Here is a 20,662-nt window from a genome sequence, read left to right on the forward strand (position 1 = left end):
GATAATAAGGAACACTTTCCGGTACCGAGACCTTGCCCCTAGAAACTACAAGTCCCAGTAGGCTGCACGCGCAGCACAGTGGGCGTTCCGCTCTTCTCAGAACACCGCATTATGCTCCAATCGCGATCCAGGCCTGACAGCCGTGGCCGCGCAGCCTGCTAAGGCTCGTAGTGGGCTGCGGAGTCCCTTTTCTAGTCCGCGCAGTCGCGCGCGGCCTCCGTCCGCCCTTCGGCCCTTGCAGAAGCCCAGCCCAGGCTTTAATGCACCCCACCCCCATCTCACCGCTTTCCCTCGGGGGCCAACCTCCTCCGGTCACGTGGCAAGCTTCCCACGCGGCAATTGGCCGTGGCGTTCGGGGGCGGGGCGCAAGGCCCTGCGAGGTTCCGTGCCCCTTGTCGGGCCGCTTGTTTGGCTGCTGCCGTCACCTCATGGCGACGCGGTTAGAGGAGGCAGCGCGGGGAAGAGGCGGCGGCGCGGAGGAGGCTGTTGAGGCCGGACGGGGCGGACGGCGACGTAGCCCGCGGCAGAAGGTCAGTCAGGGGGACGCCCTCGTTGTTGATGGGCCAGGGGGATGTTCGGTTATTTTGAGGGGTTCACCGCTTCACTCTCCCGGGTTACCTTTAGCCATGGGACGAACATCCGGCTTTTTTCCCTCCTGGGGGTGACGACAGTGGGAGCAGGTGGGGGGGTGGGACCGGGATGGATGGGGTGGGAAGAGACGTTGGTCGGGGTTTGGGGACGCGCAGCGGGGGGGATGAGGGAGGGCAGCGTTCACCCGGGTCTGAGGGGGAAGGGGTGTGAGGCGGGGGCGCGCCAGGTGTGACAGCCACGTGCGGCCGGCACCTCACGGCCCCGAACGCCAGGTGTTTTCTCTCCCATCCCTTGCGGTCACGGTGCTTCTATCTCTGGGCGCCGCCGTCCGGGGGCTCTGTGTGGTTGCGGGCTCGCCCTCTTTGCGTCCGGCAGGTGCGCAGGGGCGCGCTGCGGGGTGTTCTCGGGCCGCTCAGGCGAGGCTGTTGCGCAGTAAGATAACCGCGCGGGAGCCGGGGCTGCGCTTCGCCCCCCTTCCCCCGCCCCCCTGCGCTCCCCGCCACTGCGCGGGCGGGCGGGCGGTGAGCACCGCGGGGCTTGGGTAGGGGGGCGCCTGGTCCCTGGGACCTCGGGCACGGGGCTAGCCCCTGTGCACCACCGGCCTGGCGACCGCACGTGGGACCAAAAATGGGGAGGTGATGCTAGAGGACCTAGGTCCTGCAGAGTTGGGAGCAAGCATCGTCTTCCCAGTCCTGCTATTCACTCACCCCCCACCTGCTTTCTTTTTTTCTTCTTTTTTTTTCTCTTTTCTTTTCTTTTTTTTTAATTTGGTAAGCGGAAACTTGAGCGCTTCCCTGACCCTGGCCTTCGGTCTTTTTTAATCCGGGAGACAGGCTGGACCGTTCTTGCCTTACTTGACTCACGTCAAGGAGTTTTCAATGTCTCCCTGGATACAAGAAAATCTAGACCTCTTTCAGAATGGGAGAATTCCACTTGTTCTGGAGCTTAGTGGGTGGAGTTTGAAAAACATTGCACAACGAATAGGGTACAGGGCTTTCAGGACCCAGGAACAGAGAATTGCGTGGAATGGGGCTGGGAAGGTTGAAACCCCGTCTCTTTTTCTTTGCAGGTGAACATATTGAAACGTTTAACTTGTTGGACGTCCTGCTTGATCACTCAGGGCTATTTAATATGACATAATTATGTATTTGACTAATCTTAAAAATCACTCCTCTATGAAATTTCGTAATAATATTTTTCTAATGCGATTCATGAACTTCAAAAGGGAGAACAAAGGTCCGGTTTACATTTGAGCAGTGTGGAGGATTGGCTTTTTGGGGCCTGTTTTCTAAAGTCAGGTATTTTCATGTCTTTGCGTGAGGGTGTTACTACTTCTCAATTTCTTCTCTCTTTGTATTCCAAAAGAAAGATCCAGTGCTTGGCTTGTAGGATTGAGAAAGAAGCTGTGGATTCAATGTACTTTAGGGATTCTACGCTGTCACTTTGGACACTTGACTTATTCCCCGAGGGTGGGAAACCAGTCTCAGTGTTTGATTTCATAGGTTCCCAGGGGATAACTCTGATAAAAAGCCACTGCAATTGAGGACATAAGTACCCTTTTATACCACTGGGTTAAGGACAAAAAGTCATTGAATTAGGAACTGAGGCTCAATCAGCTAGCGTTTTAAACGACAAAGATAGGAGGTAATGACTCTGAGGTACTGAGTTCTGGTTAACAGCTGGATACCAAAAGTCATGTATTTCTGCTCTTATTTTAGTTTATTTTGTAGTCCTTCTCTTTGCTCATGCTTTTCTGGGAAACTCTCCTTTTCGGTTTTTCAACTGACTATAACATGGAATTGAAATCACGGTTAAATACTAATTTTTATAAAAAATGGGTGAATACTTTTTGTCTGCAAAACTCATTTTTGGTTACTCCTTATGATCCTTTTAAAAATTTTTCTGTAGGTCACTAACTTGGGAAAATATTCCTTAATTCTGACTTGACCTCTACCCTCTTTTTCAGGAAGCAGAAATGATGTTTAATGAATTGAGTTTTTAAAACGCTGAAGAAATTAAAAGAAAAATGACTGTTTTGCCATTATTTGGTCACATTATGGGACTTGAAATGAGGAAAATTGGAGATGGGCTTTGTTTATTCCTGGTTGTTTGAACCCTTTACCTACTCATTTTTGGTGGTGGTGGGGTCAGTTTGGGGCTGCTAGACTGGCCTTGAACTGCTGGGTTCAAGTACCTAGTCACTCTTGCACTGGGCAGTTAATTTTGGCATTGTTTCATAACTATATCTATTTGAATGATCTGTTGAAATAACTAGGGGTTTATTGAGGAATTGTCTTAAACTATGCTGGTATGGTAGCCACTAGCCACATGTGACTATTTACATTTGTTAAATAAAATTCAAAATTGTGTTCCTCAGTCATACTAGTCAAATTTCAGGCATTCCAGTAGCCAGTGTGGCTAGTGGCTACTGTATCAGAGCAGATCTAGAATAAATCCATCAAATAAAGTTATATTGGGCAGCGCATTGGTCTAAAAAAATGAGTGTACATTATTGAGCATTGCAGGCATTTTATTTATTTTTTTACTTATTATTTTTTAATTATTATTATTTTTTTTGCAGTTCTGGGGATTGAAACCAGGGGCATTGTACCACTGAGCTATGTCCCCAACCCTTTTTATTTTTTAATTCTTATTCGTTTATTTTTTTTAATTTCAAGAAAGGATCTCAAGTTGCTCAGGCTGGCCTTGAACTTGTGATCCTCTCGTCTCAGTCTCCTGAGTATCTGGGATTACAGGCGTGTGCCACCATACCCAGCACCACATTAACTCTTTGAGTATCACTCAGGTGCTGTGGAAAGGGCTGGGCAGCTGTCATTGCCCTCATTTACTGATGACAAACTGCTCAGTGAGGTCAAGTGATTTGCCCAAGGGGTAAAGCCGAGTCTGGAACCCAGTACCCTTTCATCTGCACTACAGTAATGAGTAGTATAGTAGTGGGTAAATAGTATGGATTTTAGAGTCAAGACTCTTGGCTCTCTGCCACTTACTAGCTGTGCAACCTTGGGCAGGTTGCTCAATCTTTTAAGTCTCATTTGTATTGTCTCTAAAGTGGGGATGATGCTAACACCTACCACATTAAGATTTTTGTGAAGAATAAGTCACCTTTTTTTCCCCCAATACAGGCTAGGCAAGCACTGTACCATGGATCCACACCCCAGCGCCCTTTTTGTGAATAATAAGAGTTGATGTGACATTTGGCACAGTGCAGGGCACATAGAATTTTGCACAGTTTGGAGGGGAGCGTGTATAAAAGGTATCTTTCAAGGTGCTATTAATTTTGTGAATTCATCTTTAACCTTTGTATTCTTCCCTGTTCCTATAATCTCTCTATGGTAAACATAATGAGGAGGTTGGATAAGAATATGAGGTAGGAAGAAAACATTTTATTAATCTTGTTTTTCTTTCCCCGTTTGTCAGCTTGATGAACTTCCACTTTTCTGGCACAGATACTAAGTAATAAGAAGTAAAGTAACCTTCTATTTACAATATTGTTTTTAACTGTATGGTCATGCTTTGGTAAATTTCATTTTTTATGGAAATCTAACGGGAAAAGCAAAGAGACCAGATATAGCACAGTCTCTATTAATAAAACATTTCTGTATTGTAATAATGTCATATTTATTTGTTATGTTATTGGAAGATTTTTTTGTCATTTATATCGGTCTTGACTAGAGAAGTTTTATTTAGGAAACTGTATGTCAAATACAGATAACATAAAATGGTGTGTATGATTTGCTTTTATGGGATTTCTTTGTCTTCCCCCTCCCCTGCTGGGGATTGAACCGAGGGTGTCGTACATGCTGAGCAATTACTCTATCACTGCCCTAAATCCCTAGCCCCTTTTGTGGGATTCTTTACAGGATTCAGTATAAGAGGTTTCTTTTAAATAGATATGCTGTTCAGATTTTATACTTTTCAGACTTATATTTCAAAGGAAAGAAATTTGCTCAAATTTCATTTGTTTCATGCACTGTTAGGCAATTTAAATGTGCCTAACTCTGGCAGAGTAGGTGGTACTCTGGGTATAGATAAGGCATTTGAGACTCAGCCCAAAGCAGATTTGCTTATCTGACTATAATAGCTTATAGTCAGTGAAGTTTGCCTAGAGTTGATATATAATTGTGTAATTGATAGTGTAGTGGATGACCCCTACTGCACGGGAATTTTCTGCTTACCTAGTAAGTTTTAAATCTAAGAGCCCCAAGAAATCCCTTTGCCTCCTCTTTTCCTTCCTGACTCCTTCCCGATTTCCTTTTTGTTAAGTTCTAACATGAGCATGAATAACATTTAGTTAATATAATGAATGTATCCATGTTTAAAATTTGTGAAGTACAACTGGTGATGTGACTCAGTGGTAGATTGCTTAACTAACTTCCATGAGGCCCTGGGTTCCATCCCCAGCACCACAAAAACAAACAAAAAATGTGTAATGTATACAAGTGTTTATTATAGAAGTTATTTATTTATTTGTTGGTGATGCTGGGAATGGAACTCAGGGCCTTGCACATGCTAGGCAAGTGCTGTACCACTGAGCCACACCCCTAGTCCAAGTTTAATGTAGTACTCATCAGCATTGAGAATTAGATACATTTAAAAGTTTTTCCAGGTGGGACATTTCCAGAAGAAGTTAAAAATAGGTCAGTGACCTTTAAGATCCATTCAGACCCAGAGAGTGTATTTTTATGATTTAATTTACTTACTAGTTGAAATTCTTTTGGCACTTATAACCACTTAAATTTTATTGCTTGAAGAAAAAGATAAATAAAATGACCAATGATGTTTTTCTGTACTATTAAAATAATTTTATTAGCTTTTATTGCTTTGAGTGTTGATTTGTATTTTCTCTTTTGGGCGGTGCTGGGGATTGAACCCAGGTCCATATACCTGTTGGCAAGCCTTCTACCACTGAGCTAAGCACCCCAGCCCCTGTTGATTTGTATTCTATGTTTCATTTCCAAAGTGTCCCCAGAATGACCTTCTTTATCCTTCACTTCCCACCCTTATAGTCTGCTATGGGTAGTGTTTACTTGCAAAACCACCACTTTTTCATTTTTATTCTTTCTCTACTCTTAGAAAGGTCAAGGTAGAATGACTCTGTGAGAAAATATGCTAGTAGTTTAATTGACATTTTTAAAAAATTATTTTAGTTGTAGATAACTTTATTTATTTTTATGTGGTGCTGAGGATTGCACCCAGTGTCTCACATGTGCTAGGCAGATGCTTTACCACTGAGCTACAACCCCAGCCCCTAGATGAACATGTCTTTAAAAGAATCTTTTGGTCTGAAATGTGGGCCATATTAAAAGTAAAAAAGTCTTGTAAAATATCTGTATTACAATATAACAGATCTTCTGTGCAGTAGTAGTATATATTCATTATGTCTAATCTTCTTGCAACTATAGAATGTAGCAACTGTATATCCCGGTGGTCACACAGGTGGTGGTAAGTGATACATTTTAAAGTTTGGGTTCTTCGAGCTCTGTAGGCATCATCCATATTCCATATATCTTGTGCTCTCTTCACACTTTTTTTGTTTTAGTTGTAGGTGGACACAATACCTTTTATTTTTATGCTGAGGGATCAAACCCAGGGCCTCATGTATACTAGGCAAGTGCTCTACCATTGAGCCACAAGCCCAGCCCCCACTCTTTTTCTTAATGGTGCTGGGGATAGAACTCGGGGCCTCCTGTGCGATAGGCAAGTGTTCTGCCACTGATCTGTGTCCCTAGCCCAACACATTTCTTGAAGATAGTAAAGGTCAAAAATGTTCATATGGGCAAAACTTTGTGGTAAGTAAAACAAGTAAGATTTTGGTAAATGAAAACCGATTATGAAGGTGGGGTTGGGTGATTGGGGGTATGGAAAGTCTGTTGTGATCCAGAGACCAGGGAAAATTTGAACCTTATAGGCTTCATACCTTTTGTTCACTTAGACCCTACGATGACCTTAAGATATATGATTTACAAGATCTGCTTTGTAGGTAACTCCCTGCAAAGGTACCTCCAAGTGTAATTTGGATAAATTGAAAGATCAAGAGACCCTTTTTAACTTCTCTGAAGTCTATACAGCATGGCGTTAACAAAGAATTGAAGTGGTCTTGGTAAATAGAATAAGTAAAAAGAAGGCTTGGTGTTTGTTTCAAACATGCATTGGGATTGGTACATGTGGTGCTGGAGAAGGGTGACTTCATACAATTGGAACAAGGATGTTCCATTTAGGTAACCCATACAAGTAGAGGACCATTTTATATCTAGGAGTCTGTGGCTTGAAGATGCTAATTGTGTGACTTAACCCCTGCCCCTCTGCAAAATAGGTCAGGCCCAAGCATATGGCAGTGGCTTTGGGCATTAAAATCTTTGGATTTCTGCCTCCTTTTGCTGTCAGGGTAGGTATTTTGGACTAAAACAGCTATCTTCTAGATCACTGAGAATCATTGAATTACAATTTTAGAACTACAGAGTGATTTCTCAATTCTCAGAGTCCAGCACTCTTAATTTTTAGAAAAGAAATAGCCACAGAGGTTAAATGTGAAGTTAATGCAGTCATCTTCTTATTAAAAGGCAAATGATGTATGCAGTCTAATATAGATATTACCAGCAAACACACACAGTATTAGCACCTACTACTACCAGAGAGATCATGAGGATCAAAAAGCTGTGTCCTGACTAGACCTTTTCCAGACTGTTGCTCCTTCTTGCCTTCTTCACTAGTGGAGGAAATTGGGTTCCCTCATCCCTTGGTTTAGTACCGATTTGCTCCTCTTTTCTTCTCATTTACCTGTTAATGCTTCCTTCCATGCTTTTGGATCCTTTTGATGATGATTCTGGACCCTTTTGCTGCCAACAGTTTTGGGACCACTAGAACTTATCTTGCCTCCAATTTAGGTCCCTCCTCAGAACTCCCATCATTGTATTGGCTTTACTCATTTGTTTATTTTTGTAGTAACAACTTTTTTGAGAAATAATTTATATATCATACAATTGATCCACTGAAAGTATACCATTCAGTGGTTTTTATTTTTATTTTTGTGGTACTGTGGATTGAACTCCAGAGGTGCGCTACCACTGAGCTACCTCCACAGCCATTTCAATTTTTTAAAAATTTATTTTTTATTTTTGGGGGAGTACTGAGGATTTAACCCAGGGGCGATTTACCATTGAGCTACATCCCCAACCCTTTTTATTTTTTATTTTGAGACATGGTCTCACTAAGTTGCTTAGGACCTCTCTAAGTTGCTGAGGTTGACCTTGAATTTGCAATCCTCCTGTCTCAGCCTCCTCAGCCACTGGGATTATAGACATGTGCCACCACACCTGGCTAATTTTTTTTTTTTAATTTTTTTTTTAAGACAGGGTCTTTCTAAGTTGTCCAGGCTGGATTCATACTTGGAATCCTCCTGCCCCAGCCTCCTGAGTAGCTGGGATTACAGGCATGCACCACCACACCTGGCACACTTATTTTTAACATAACTTGGGGAAGATCAAATCTTTGGAATGTTACAGAGAAAGATGAAAATTCAGTCTCTAATTTCTCTGTCTTGGGTCTATGACAATGGGACATAGTACAGTACTTAAAATTACCTGACTGCTGAGGCTATCATACTTACCTAGAAGATAGTTTTGTGGCTAGAGGAAGTATATAAAGCATTGTTACAGGGGCTTCTGAGTGAGCCAGAGCAATGTAGGTGAAGGAGAATGTTGATACCAGTTCTCCCTCACCACCTGTTTAGATTACACTGATTGGTACACCTGTCACTTGACAAAAATGAGAAAAGGAGGCCTGTTTGTTAAATATAGTTGAGCAAGAAGGAGGCGTTGCTCTTCTTCCTGTTCTCTGACTTAAAGTTTACAGTGATCCTAGGGCATATTCCCTAGGGATGGAGCTGCCTGGTTATTACTGTCAGGAAGAGGACATCCCTCTGTGGTCATGGTTTGAGCTGATCTTCTAGTTTCTCTATCCCTGTTCCCACCACAACCAGGATAGCAACTCCCAAACTTTTTGGTTTGGGGATCATTTTACACACCTGAGAATCCTGAGGAACTTGTGTTCCTGTGGGCTAAACCTAATAATGTTTACCATTTTAGAAATTAAGTCAAAAAATTCAAAATTGTTATTCATGTTTCAAAGGAACTGATATTGTTACAAGTTATCTATTACTATGTAACAAATCACCCCAAAGCTTAGTGGCTTGAAACATTTATGATCTTAGAGTTTCTTTCCATGGCTCAGGATTCTGGGTATGGCTTGCCCGGGTTCTCTGCTTCAGGGTCTCTCATGGACTGCAGTCATCTGAAGACTTGACTGGGAAGTATCCACTTCCTAGCTCACTCGTGGTTGTTGGCAGGATCCAGTTCCTTGTGGTCTATTGGACTGAGGCCTCAGTTCCTCATGAGCTGTTGGCTGGAGGCCTTCCTTGGTTCTTTGCCACATGGACCTTTCCATAAGCCTCTCAAAACATGGCAACTGACTTCAATAGAGGAAGCAAAGGAGAGTGCCAGCATGAGAGAGGAGGAAGTCACAGTCTTTTCTTTTTTGGTACTGAGATTGAACCCAGGAGCACTTTACCCCTGAGCTACATCCTCAGCACTTTTTTATTTTTTATTTTGAGATGGGGTCTTGCAAAGTTTGCCCAGTTGGCCTCGAACTTAGGATCCTCCTACCTCAGCCTTAGAGTTGCTGGGATTACAGGCCTGCACCACTGCACCTGGCGCAGTCTTTTATTTTATAATCACAGAAGTGTGTGATATCCCTTTACTTTTGCCTAATTCTCTCTGTTTTTTGTTTTGTTGTTTTTGAGGTAGGGTCTCACCATATTGCACAAGCTGGCCTGGAATTTGTGATCCTCCTGCCTCAGCTTCCCAAGTGGCTGGAATTTACAGGCATATGTCACCACACCCATCTAATTTTTTCTTCACTAGAAGTCATTTATTAAGTTCAGACCACCCTCAAGGGAAAGCGATTATACCAGACTGTGAATACCAGGAGGATCATTGAGATCATTGGGAGCCGTGACAGAAACTGCCTACCATACATGTTAGCATAAGTAACTTTAATAATATAGCGAATTTTCCAAAATAAAAGTGGTGTTCTTTTACAGTTTTGCAGTTCTCTTTAATGAATGACTGATAGAAGACAGTCGAATTCTCATATCTGCATCTGCATTTAATCTGTTGTAATGTGCCATTTTAATTAAAGTATATGAAGACAATCTAGATTCAAGTGTATATGTAGTCAAAACAGGGAGCATTATTGTAATAGTTTTTTTTCATAATTGTGGAAATTCTTTGATGGGTCTGTCTTGCACAATTCCTTATTTTGTATTGCTGGGGATGGAACCTGGGACTTCATGTATGCCAAGCATGTGTGCAACCACTGAGCTACACCCCAAGCCCTGCCTTGCACATTCAATGGGTCTTTTTTTCCCATGCATTATTTTGTAATATTCATTAGTCATTTGGAAAATACTAGTTTACTGAATTGTGTTGATCTTCTAAATGTTGACACATTTTGTTAAACAATATTAAAAAAACATTGCATTAGTTAATCAGTCATTCCTGATTTCATCAGAAAAGTGTTTTTAAGAATTGAGAAGCTAACCAGGCATGGTGGTGCAGGCCTGTAGTTCCAGTGATGTGGCAGGCTGAGGCAGGAGGATCATAAATTCAAGGCCAGCCTAAGTAACTTAGTGAGACCCTATCTCAAAATAAAATGAAAAGGACAGGGAATGTAGCTTAGTGGTAGAGCATGCCTGGGTTCAATCCATACTACCATGAAAATGATTTGAAAGGAAGTTGTTAAGCACTTGGTGGAACATAGAACGTGGTTTTCAAAAATCGGTGGGTTTGGTTTTTTGGTTTTTTTTTTTTTTTTGCTCGAAAGCTAAAATTTTATTGTTGGCAACAAATACTGTTGGTTGCTTGCCTTGAAGTTACAGGCTCTTTTTGTATATTTTGGAGAAAATGTCTGCCAAATGCCCAAGCCTGAACAAACAACCATAGTTTATCTTTAAAACACAATGACAAAAGCATAAGATGTTATGTGAAGAGTGGCTAGTTGTACTCCCCATTCAAACAACTGCACTTGGGCCTTTCCTAAAGACCACCAGAATAGAATTTGTGTGTACTTTTATTCCTTAACACAGAACTAAAACATGGCTACTTAAGGACTGAGGTTTAATTTGTGTGTGTGTGTGTGTGTGTGTGTGTGTGTGTGTGTACTGTAGTACTGAAGATTAAACCCAGGGGCACTTTACCACTGATCTACATCCCCAGCCCTTTTTATTTTTTATTTTGAGATAGGATCTCACTGAGTTGATGAGACTGGCCTCAAACTTGTGATCCTCCTGAGTTGCTGGGATTACAGGCATGCTCCATCACCCCTGGATCTAATTAATACTTTTATATGGCTTAATCATAGGCATTTTAAAGTGAAAATGACTTTTTTTTCCCTGTGAGTACATGGTGGTAAGGAAGACCAGCACTTCTGTTGTACTTTAGGGCCACTGCCATGATTTGTTCTAAGGAGCCAGCATGTTTTCTCATTACAACTTCTGCACTGTCAGTGAAATTCTCAACACCAAAAAATACAAATGACATTTTCTTATTATGAAAATAATTTTTGATCTTGCAGACTACCTGGAACAGTCCACCAACAATACTTTGAGAACCACTGCCTAGTCCCCATGCCCCCTGGGTTTTTTCAGAAGTGGGGTCTGCTTTTCCCTGCTCCCTCCTTCCTTAGGCTATTCTGTTAGAGAATAGGCTGATTTTTCTTGGGCCTATTCAACACCTGTTCTTAACTTTACATGTGGTTCTTTAGGACATCCCCTGTAGAAGCATCTACGTCCATGCAAGGCTCCATAAATACAGATTTCAATGTCTTTTCCTCTTACTTCCTACTCTGCTCCCTAGTATCTTTATCTGCATACCGTCAATACTCTCACCATCTTGAAATTGTAAGGCTAAATTAATGTATTTCAAATATCTGGTACACAGCAGTTAGTGATGTTTTCCTTTTTTCTTTCTCTCAGAACTTAGTCTTGTGCAAGGCGTGGTGGCTCATGCCTGTAATCCCGGTGACTCAGGAGGCTGAGACAGGAGGATGGCAAGTTGGAGGCCCTAAGCAACTTAGTGGGATTATAGTCATGTGCCACTGTGCCCAGCCAGTAGACTAATTTATAGGGAGCCTACCTTTTCCCCAAAGATAATGTCTTCTTTAGAGCTGTGATGGATTAACTCTCTATTTGTTCATTGGAGGAAAAGAGCCTAGCTTGCTTACCAATTAATCTACAATTGTTTTTGAACTCTCCTTTTGAAGTCCATGTTTTATACTTATTCCATGGTCCTTAATGTTAGCATTACCCATGGGCCCTTTGGGGTTCTTGTAACTGTGATAAAATTTTTCTAGAGCTTTGAGCAAAGTCAGAGTAACTGGGTTCAGATCAGACCCTGTGTATTTAGGGTGGTATGGCTGTAGCTTCCTGGGTTCATATCTTGGTCTAACAGTTGTGTAGTCTTGGGCAAGTTATGTATCTCTGTTATTAGTGAATCTGACTCTGCTTACTCTAAGTCGACTTGGTCATATTTTCTGCTGGCATAGAGAGCAAGGTGAAGGGAAAAGATGACATGGAATGAGATAACACCTTACCATCTTCAGATTTCAGGCTTGAGGTGGTAGTAGAATAATGAACGTGCATAATACTATAATGTCAAAACCTCAACTGAGATGGTCTTTTGTTTTTAATAAAAGTATTACATTCACAAAATAAAAAATTACAGTTGAGCCAAGAATTGTAAAAAATGATCTTCCTTCATTTCTAATTTCTAGGCTTACACTGTAAAGTTTACAGTTTGGGCCATATCCTTAAGGGAAAATTTTATCTATGTACTGGCTTATATATGAATGTGCTTTTTTTGGATGCTTGCTGACGTTTGAACCTAGGGCCTCATGCATGCTAAGCACGTATATACCACTGAGCTACTTACCCCCAACCCCCTGCCTGTTTTTATTTATACTGATGTGCTCATCTTCTACTGGCTGTGTGTGCCTTTTTTTCTACTTGTATGTTGGAGCTCTGTACATATTGACATGGAATCTAATTCTTTTGGAAAGGGTGATTTTTTTTTTTTTTTTTGCCCTGAAGATCAAACCTATTTTCTCGAATATCTGAATAGTTCTGCCTTTTATGGATGAGCATTATTTAATCAGATTTCTACTAGTGGATAGTTAGGTCATTTCCAGATTTTTCATGGTTCTAAGCAGTAGTTTGGTGAATAACTTTTTGCATTTAAATCAGAATATCTATGGAGTAAACTCCCAGGTGGTAGAATTGCTGGGCAAAAGTGAGTATGTGGTCAAACATTGGTAGAAATTGTTAAATACTTCTATAAAACCCACTTTACCAATTTAGATTCCACTAGGAGCTTACTGAGTGACTTTTTGCCCACACTGGGGTTTGCTTCGTGGTGGTCCTTTTTATTTATTCATTTATTTTTTCAGTACTGGGGATTAAATCCAGGGGCACTTGACCATTCAGCTATATCCCTAGCCATTTTTTTATTTTTCGATTCAGGGTCTTGCTAAATGCCAAGGCTGGTCTCAAATTTGTGATCCTTCTACCTCAGCCTCTCTAGTAGCTGGGATTACAGGTGTGCGTTGATACTCCCAGCTATGTTGTTATTTTAATTTCCCTTAAAATCTGGCAGGTAAAGTTGGGGTTGTGACTCAGTGGTAGAGTGCTTGCCTAGCACATGTGAGGCACTGAGTTTGATCTTCAGTACCACATTAAAAAAAAATAAAGGTATTGTGTTGATCTACAACTAAAAAAGTATTTTTAAAAATCTGGCAGGAAAAAGATGATACCTTACTTTGCATTTTAATTTATATTTCTTTCATTATGAGCAAAGTTGAAAATGTTTTTCTATATTGGGCATTTTTAGTTCTTTAATTGTGACTTGCTTGTTCACAAACCCTTGAAAATCGGGCCTCTGTCTCATTTGTAAGGACTCCTGTGCTCTTTGGGCTAGTCTGAAGTTTTCAGTTATTATTTACCATTGATTTTCCTCTCCTTTTTTATTTCTTCAACATTATTGCTTTCTTTAGAGAGGACCTCCCCATACCAAGTTCATGAAAAAATTTTAGTTTGGGAATTGAACCCAGGGCCTCCCACATGATAGGAAGCATTCTACCACTGAGCTATACACCCAAGCTGATTTAAAATATTTATTTATTTATTTAGGTACTGGTATTGAACCCAGGATTGCTTTACTACTGAGTAACATCCCCAGCCCTTTTTATTTTTAATTTTGAGACAGGGTTTTGCTGGGTTGGTGAGAGCCACACTAAGTTGCTAAGGCTGCCCTCAACCTTGGGATCTTCCCTTCTTGCCTCAGCCTCCTGAGGAGCTGAGATTATCAGTGTGCACCACCGTGCCTGGCTATTTAGTATTTCTTCTAGTTCTTTGTGATTATCATTTTCGTGTTTCAGTCTTGTTATATCGGGGGGGGGGTGAGACAGATAAGGTACCATTTTGTCCTCTCCCCCATGCTTTAGGAGATACTGCAAATAATTTATTTCCTATACAAACTTGAAATGTTACCATTCTTAAAGTAACAAATTCCCATGAATGGGTCTGTATGGTCTGCTTTTAAAAACAGTGTTATATAATTAGGATGTCTCAGACAAGTATTTCATGACTGAAATACTAATAAGATCTCACCTTTGGGTGTTCATATTTTAAGACATGAAGAATTTATCTTAAAGAATATAGGCATATTGTAGAAACTTGTACACCAGAATCTAATTATATGCTAGTTTTCAGTAATGTATCATTTTATCTGTTAAAAATAAAAACCCTTTAATTTCATTTAATTCCTTTGTCCTAACATGGTAAAATAGTCTACTATTTAAGGATGCATTGAGTTATGTAATAAGTATTTTAAAGACTTCCATCCAAAATGGTTTAAAAAGATTTTGCGATAGATGATTGATAAAGTATTAACTGTAGGGAAAACTTTACTATCTAGAATAATTCTTTGTAAGATTAAAATAGCTTTATTATATAGACTTCTAAATGACATATAAAGCTAGTCATTTTTCTAATTTAAGTACATGAGAATGTAATTTTCATAATAGGTTTGTTTATAAAACTTTGTACTAGAAATGTAAAAAACTGTCAACATTCTGGAAGAGTTTAGGAGGGAGGTTCATATTAAAAATAATAAGGCCAGGTGTGGTGGTTCATGCCTGTAATCCCAGTGTCTCGGGAGGCTGAGGCAGGAAGATTGAGAGTTCAAATCTAACCTCAGCTAAAAATTGAGGTGCTAAGCAACTAGGTAAGACCCTATTTCTGAACACAAGTACAAAATAGGGCTGGGGATATGGTTCAGTGGTCGAGTGCCCCTGAGTTCAATCCTTGGTACCCCCAAATAATAATAAGACCAGTAGCTGATGACCTGAGAATTATAAGTTTTGTTTTTGATAATTTTTCACTATTTCCTGGTCTGGTTCTGCCTTCTCTGGCCCACACCAGGCAGTGCAAATATGGTTGCACATATGTTCTTGTCTTTACTTTCCCAGTTAGTAGTTAACAGCTGTTACGGTAAATTACTTGAAACAGGGTTGGAGGAGTTTTTAGAGATAATTTAGTTTATCCTAAAACACAAATTTAAAAAAACCCCTCAATCCTTTAAATAATTACTTCAAATTATTTAAAGACATCCCTACACCAAAATTAGACCTGTCTTGCCTCCTTAAATCTCCCAGAGTTAATCACTGCTAAAAATTCTACAGTAATTTCCCAATTTTTTTCCTAAATGTATACTGGTATATGTAGCATGCTATATATTTTTAGACATTTCATTTCTTAGATTCATTTTGTAACCACATTGGTGATCTGTTAGACTTTGGACTTTTCATTTCTTTCATTTTCCAAGGCCTTTTTTTTTTTTTTTTTTGGTACCTGGAATTGAACCCAGGAACAATTTATCACTGAGCCACATTCCCAACCCTTTTTATGTATTTATTTTTTATTTTGAGACAGGGTCTTGCTAAATTACTTAGAACCTTGCTAAATTGCTGAGCCTGGCCTTGGACTTGCAAGCCTTCATCAGCTTCCCAAAGCTGCTGGGATTACATTCATGTGCCACTGTGCCCAGTACCTGTAGTCTTTTAATTTCCATACTATCTTAGTTTAGAAAAGCTATTACAAGTAGTCTATGAATAGAATACTTCCTTCCTTATGTTCATTTGCAAAAGTTTCCATGATAGTTATTCTTTGCTCTTACAATTTATTGTTGGTAAACTGGTGGCTACCCATTTTGAAGGCATTTCTTGGTAAGGTAGGGAGTCATTTTAGCTCCAAGTATGGAGACAATGGAAGGAAGATTGTGAAATGTATCCTTTGACCAGACGGTAGTGGCTGGGCTGGGGGTGTGTTGAAGGCTCCAGTCAACACAACACAATGGTGTGTTTCTCTAGTGTTGTTCTTTTTTTAAGTATTTTTTAAGTTGTTGATGGACCTTTAATTAATTTATTTATATGTGGTGCTAAGATATGAACCCAGTGCCTCATACATACTAGGCAAGGGCTCTACCACTGAGCTACACCCCATCCCTCTCTAGTGTTTTTAAAGCTTCTACTACTCATAAGTACAGACTTGATAAACATGAAAATTTGATAGTTCCTGTTTCATGATTTAGTTTATGAAAGGTTTCTATTATAAATCCATCTTGCTGGGAACTGTGGTGTTGCTAACCCATAATCCTAGCTACTTGGGAGATTGAGGCAGGAGGATGGCAAGTTCGAGGCCAGCTTCAGCAACTTGGCGAGACCCTGTCTGAAAATAAAAATTTATAAAAGGGGAGGCTGGGCCTGTAGCTCAGTAACAGAGCACTTGCCTAGCATGTGTGAGACACTGGGTTTGATCCTTAGCACCACATAAAATAAAAATAAATGAATTAATAAAATATAAGATAATTTTTTTGGGGGTGGTGCTGGGGATTTGAACCCAGGGCCTTGTGCTTATGAGGTAAGCACTCTACCAACTGAGTTATATCCCCAGCCCCCGATAATTTTTAAAAAATTAAGAAAAAAAGGTTAAAGATGTAGCTCTGTAGCAGAATGCTTACTAGATATGTGTGAGGCTCTGGATTCAACCCCTAGTACCACAGAATAAATAAATAAAAATTTAAAAGCTCTTGTAAAGGTAACCTGTAGTACCTAACTTAAAAGGTAAAGACAGGCATGTTGTGAAAGTCCTTCCCTCTCCTGGTGTCCGCCCATGCAGTTGCTCTCCAGTAGTAGTATCTTTCTCTGTGTAGCCTGCAGGAGATTCTGTGTGTTTCTTTGCTCATTAATTTATATAGCATCCCCCACCCAAAAATGATGGTATATATTTTTCTTTTTTCCTTTCCAACCTGTCTTTATACATCAGTATTCCACAAGTGCATCATTCTTATTTTAACAGATGCTATAGTACTCCATTAGATGGATATACCTCAATTTACTCAGCGAGTCCATTATTAACTGACAGGGTATTTCTGATTTTTTGCTACCACAAATAATGCTGCATAAATATCCTTATATCCCTTCACAAGTGTATTGGCTAATCTGTAGGAAAAATTGGTAAGAAGCAACTTTATTTTGTCAAAGCATAGGTGGTTTGATGATTTTTCCACAACATATTATTATGAAAAGATTTCAGACATACAGCCAAAGTTGAAAGAATTTAACAGTAATTATCCATTTTGCCACCACCCAGATTCTACCATTGACGTTCTACTGTACTTTTTCAGTTATCCATCTGTCTGTCTCTTTACCTAGAAGGCATTTTAAGTGTATGAGTGCTGAGTTTTACAAATGCATGCAGTTCTGTAACCTACACAACCTTGGAGATATGGATCCTTACCCATGTAGAACCTTCCCTTGTGCCTTTTCCCAGACAGTCCCTCCCCTACTGGACTCCTTAAGTGGTTAAGCCAACTTTTCCTCCCACCAGGAATGCTTGAGAGTCCCATACCCTTGCCTATGTCATCCAAGTTTTTTTTTTTTTGGTGTGTCTGTGTGTGTGTGTGTATGAAAAATGATATAATTTTAAATTGCATTTCTCTTATTTTGAGTAAAATTTGGCGTGTTTATAAGTTGTTTGTATTTTGTTTTTATGAATTCTTGCTTTATGTCCTTTGCCTGTTTGGGGGACGTTGTAGGTCTTAGCATTTTTTATTGCATTTGGGTATCCATTTATGATAATAGAAAATTAATTTCAGAGCCAAAAGCAGTGGCACAGACCTGTAATCCCAACCACTGGGGAAGTTAAAGCAGAAGGAACACAAGTTGAAGGCCAGCATGGGCAGCTTAGAGACCTTGTCTCGAAATAAAAAAAAAAGACTGCAGGGGTATCTCAGTGGTAGTGCTTGTCTAGGATATATGTGACACCCTGCATTCAATCCTCAGTACTGAAAAAAAAGGTTAATTTTTATCCATGTGCTTAGAATTGTCAATAAATTGTACACAAGATATGTTCTGTGATGCTTTCCAAGTGGCCTGTTATTAGTCCAAGTAGTTTTCTTTTTGGATTTTTTTATTATAGACATAATAAAAATTAATTGCAATAAAACTAGAAAATACAGTGAAGCAAAAAGAAGTACCACCCGTAAAATTATACCATTTAAAATAACCACTATTATTTAGATATATTTCCTTCCAACATTTTTCCTGTGTATGTGTATAAAATATATGACACATACTATTTTGTTATATGTTCTTATATGCATATTTTGGAAGCATCTCTCCCTGTTTTTAAATAGACTTCAGTAAGATGGCTGAGCCAGGGCAAGGATGTTTATACAGAAGTAGACAGAGGGTAGTTATGAAGCAGTAGATTGTTGTGGTTAGGAGTGTGAACTTGGAAGCTTAAATTGCCAGGGTTCAGATCTTTGCCCTACAATTTACTATGACCTTTGGCCATACACTTTACGTTGCCAGTTTGTTTGTGAAATGGAGATCATAATAGTACCTACTTTGTGGCATTGTGAGAATTAAATTAGCTAATGTAGGAAAGAACTTACAGTGGTGTCTGTATGTGGCATTTGTTGCACAAATGTTAGCTACTACTGCTACTGTCAATATGAGACTATACTGAAGAAAAAGCATATAAAATGGATATTGGAGAGGGAGGACAGGAGAAAATTTTATTGGCCATATGATACAGAATTCTCTGAAGAGATAAGGGCTGAGAAACCATTTGTAATTTAAATACATTTTTTATTTGTTCAATTTATTTATACATGACAGCAGAATGCATTTGATTCCTTGTACACATAATGAAGTTTTTGACCTAAAAATTTGCTTCATATCCTGTAGCCTAGGACAGGATCTCAAGTAGATTAAAAATGAATAGTCCTTGCATTAGAAAAATTGGAGCCCACTCTTTCTTTCTTCCTCCATCCCTCCCTCCCTTTCTTCCTTTCCTTCTCTCCCTTCCTTCCTTTCTCTCTCTTTTCTTTTTTCCCTCCCTCCCTCCCTCCCTCCCTTCCTTCCTTCCTTCCTTCCTTCCTTCCTTCCTTCCCTCCTTCATTCTTTCTTTCCTTCTTCCTTTCTTTCTTCTTCTTCTTTTGATAGTAGCAGTTGAACTGAAGGGTCCTTTACCACTGAGTCACATCCCCAGTCCTTTTTATTTTGAGACAGGATCTTGCTAAGTTTTCCAGACTGGCCTTGAACTTGATTCTCCTGCCTGGGACTTCACAGTTGCTGTGATTACAGGTGTGTACCACCATGCCTGGCTGGGGCCTGCTATTTCAAGCATATTTGTACACTATGGTTTGAATCAAGCCCAGCTAGAACTGGGCTCATTCAAAAATAAAGATTTTATAGAGCCAAAGCCTTTCATTAGCAAATGTGAAAAATATCAAAGTACTGCTGCATGAAAATTAGTTGCATAGGAAGGAAGGGAAATGTGATATTGTTTGCTTTAATGATAAAATAATAATACTGGTGTTTTCTATAATGTGTGAGAGGAGTTCAGAGGTAGAAGGACTGTCTGGAAAAACTAAACAGTAAGAAATATTAAGTACAAACAGGAAATGGTGACATTAAGTTAGAAGGAAAACATGAGGTGTGATGTTAGTGCAGTGTTGATTAATATCCTTATGCTAAATACCACCAGGTATAATTTCAAATTAGGTGATTGTTTTTGGCCTTTCTCAAGACTTTAAAAACTGTCTTTATTCTACATATGGTAATAGTAACTAACTTTATATGCCTTTAATCTGATAGCAAGAGGAACTTTTAATTAAATTTTAAGACATTTTGAGATAGGTGAATATGTTGTGCCTTTTTTCTGAGGGGATGGGAAATCAGTAATTGGAGAAAATATTTGCCAATCGTATATCTGAGAAGAGACTAGTTACATAAAGAACTCTCACAACCCAATAGTAAAATAACAACCCAGTTAAAAAATAGGCAGTAGTACTCTTGACCAGTGTGTAAATTGCAATTCATATATTCAGAAAAGCATACAATTCAGAAATATTTGGGCTTCTTAATGAACTTTCATAAAGTGAACATCTGAACATGTGTGTTTTCCCAGCGAGATTGAGAAATGGAATATTACCAAGCACCCAGAAGGCCCTACCCCTGATGGTATCTTCCCCTGATTTCTAGTGCTATTGATTAGGTTGGCCTGTTTTTATACATTTTCTTATACGTAAGTGACTTTCTAGAGTATGAACTCTTCTGGTACTCTTCTTACGAGTTCAGGTCTGTGAGACTTGTGTGGTACTGTATCTCATTCTTATTGCTGGATAGTGTGAATATACTACAATTTATCTATTCTTCTGTTGATAGAAATGTGGGTTGATTCCATCTTAGGGCCATTATGAATAGTGTTGCTTTAAACATTCTTGGCCTTCGGGTGCACGGATGTACACACTTGGGTAGAATCCTGGGAGTAGAGTTAACTGGGTTAGAAGGTATCCATTTGCCAAAGAGCTTTTCAATTGATGGTGCCAATTTGTTCTTCCAAAAGCATAGAACTTGATTCATCAGACTAGGA

The 20,662-nt window shown here is 39.7% G+C and overlaps 1 protein-coding gene across 1 annotated transcript in view; it reads left to right on the forward strand.

Moving 5' to 3' along the window:
* Positions 1-396: 396 nt before the first annotated feature.
* Txlng (taxilin gamma) overlaps positions 397-20,662 on the forward strand; it is a 50,905-nt gene continuing 30,639 nt past the window's right edge. Inside the window, exon 1 of the mRNA XM_047535665.1 lies at positions 397-530. Within this exon, the coding sequence (XP_047391621.1) occupies positions 429-530 (102 nt within the window). The 5' untranslated portion in view covers positions 397-428. The remainder of the gene's footprint in view (positions 531-20,662) is intronic.

Source organism: Sciurus carolinensis, chromosome X (assembly GCF_902686445.1).
Source record: "Sciurus carolinensis chromosome X, mSciCar1.2, whole genome shotgun sequence".
Lineage (NCBI taxonomy): Eukaryota > Metazoa > Chordata > Mammalia > Rodentia > Sciuridae > Sciurus > Sciurus carolinensis.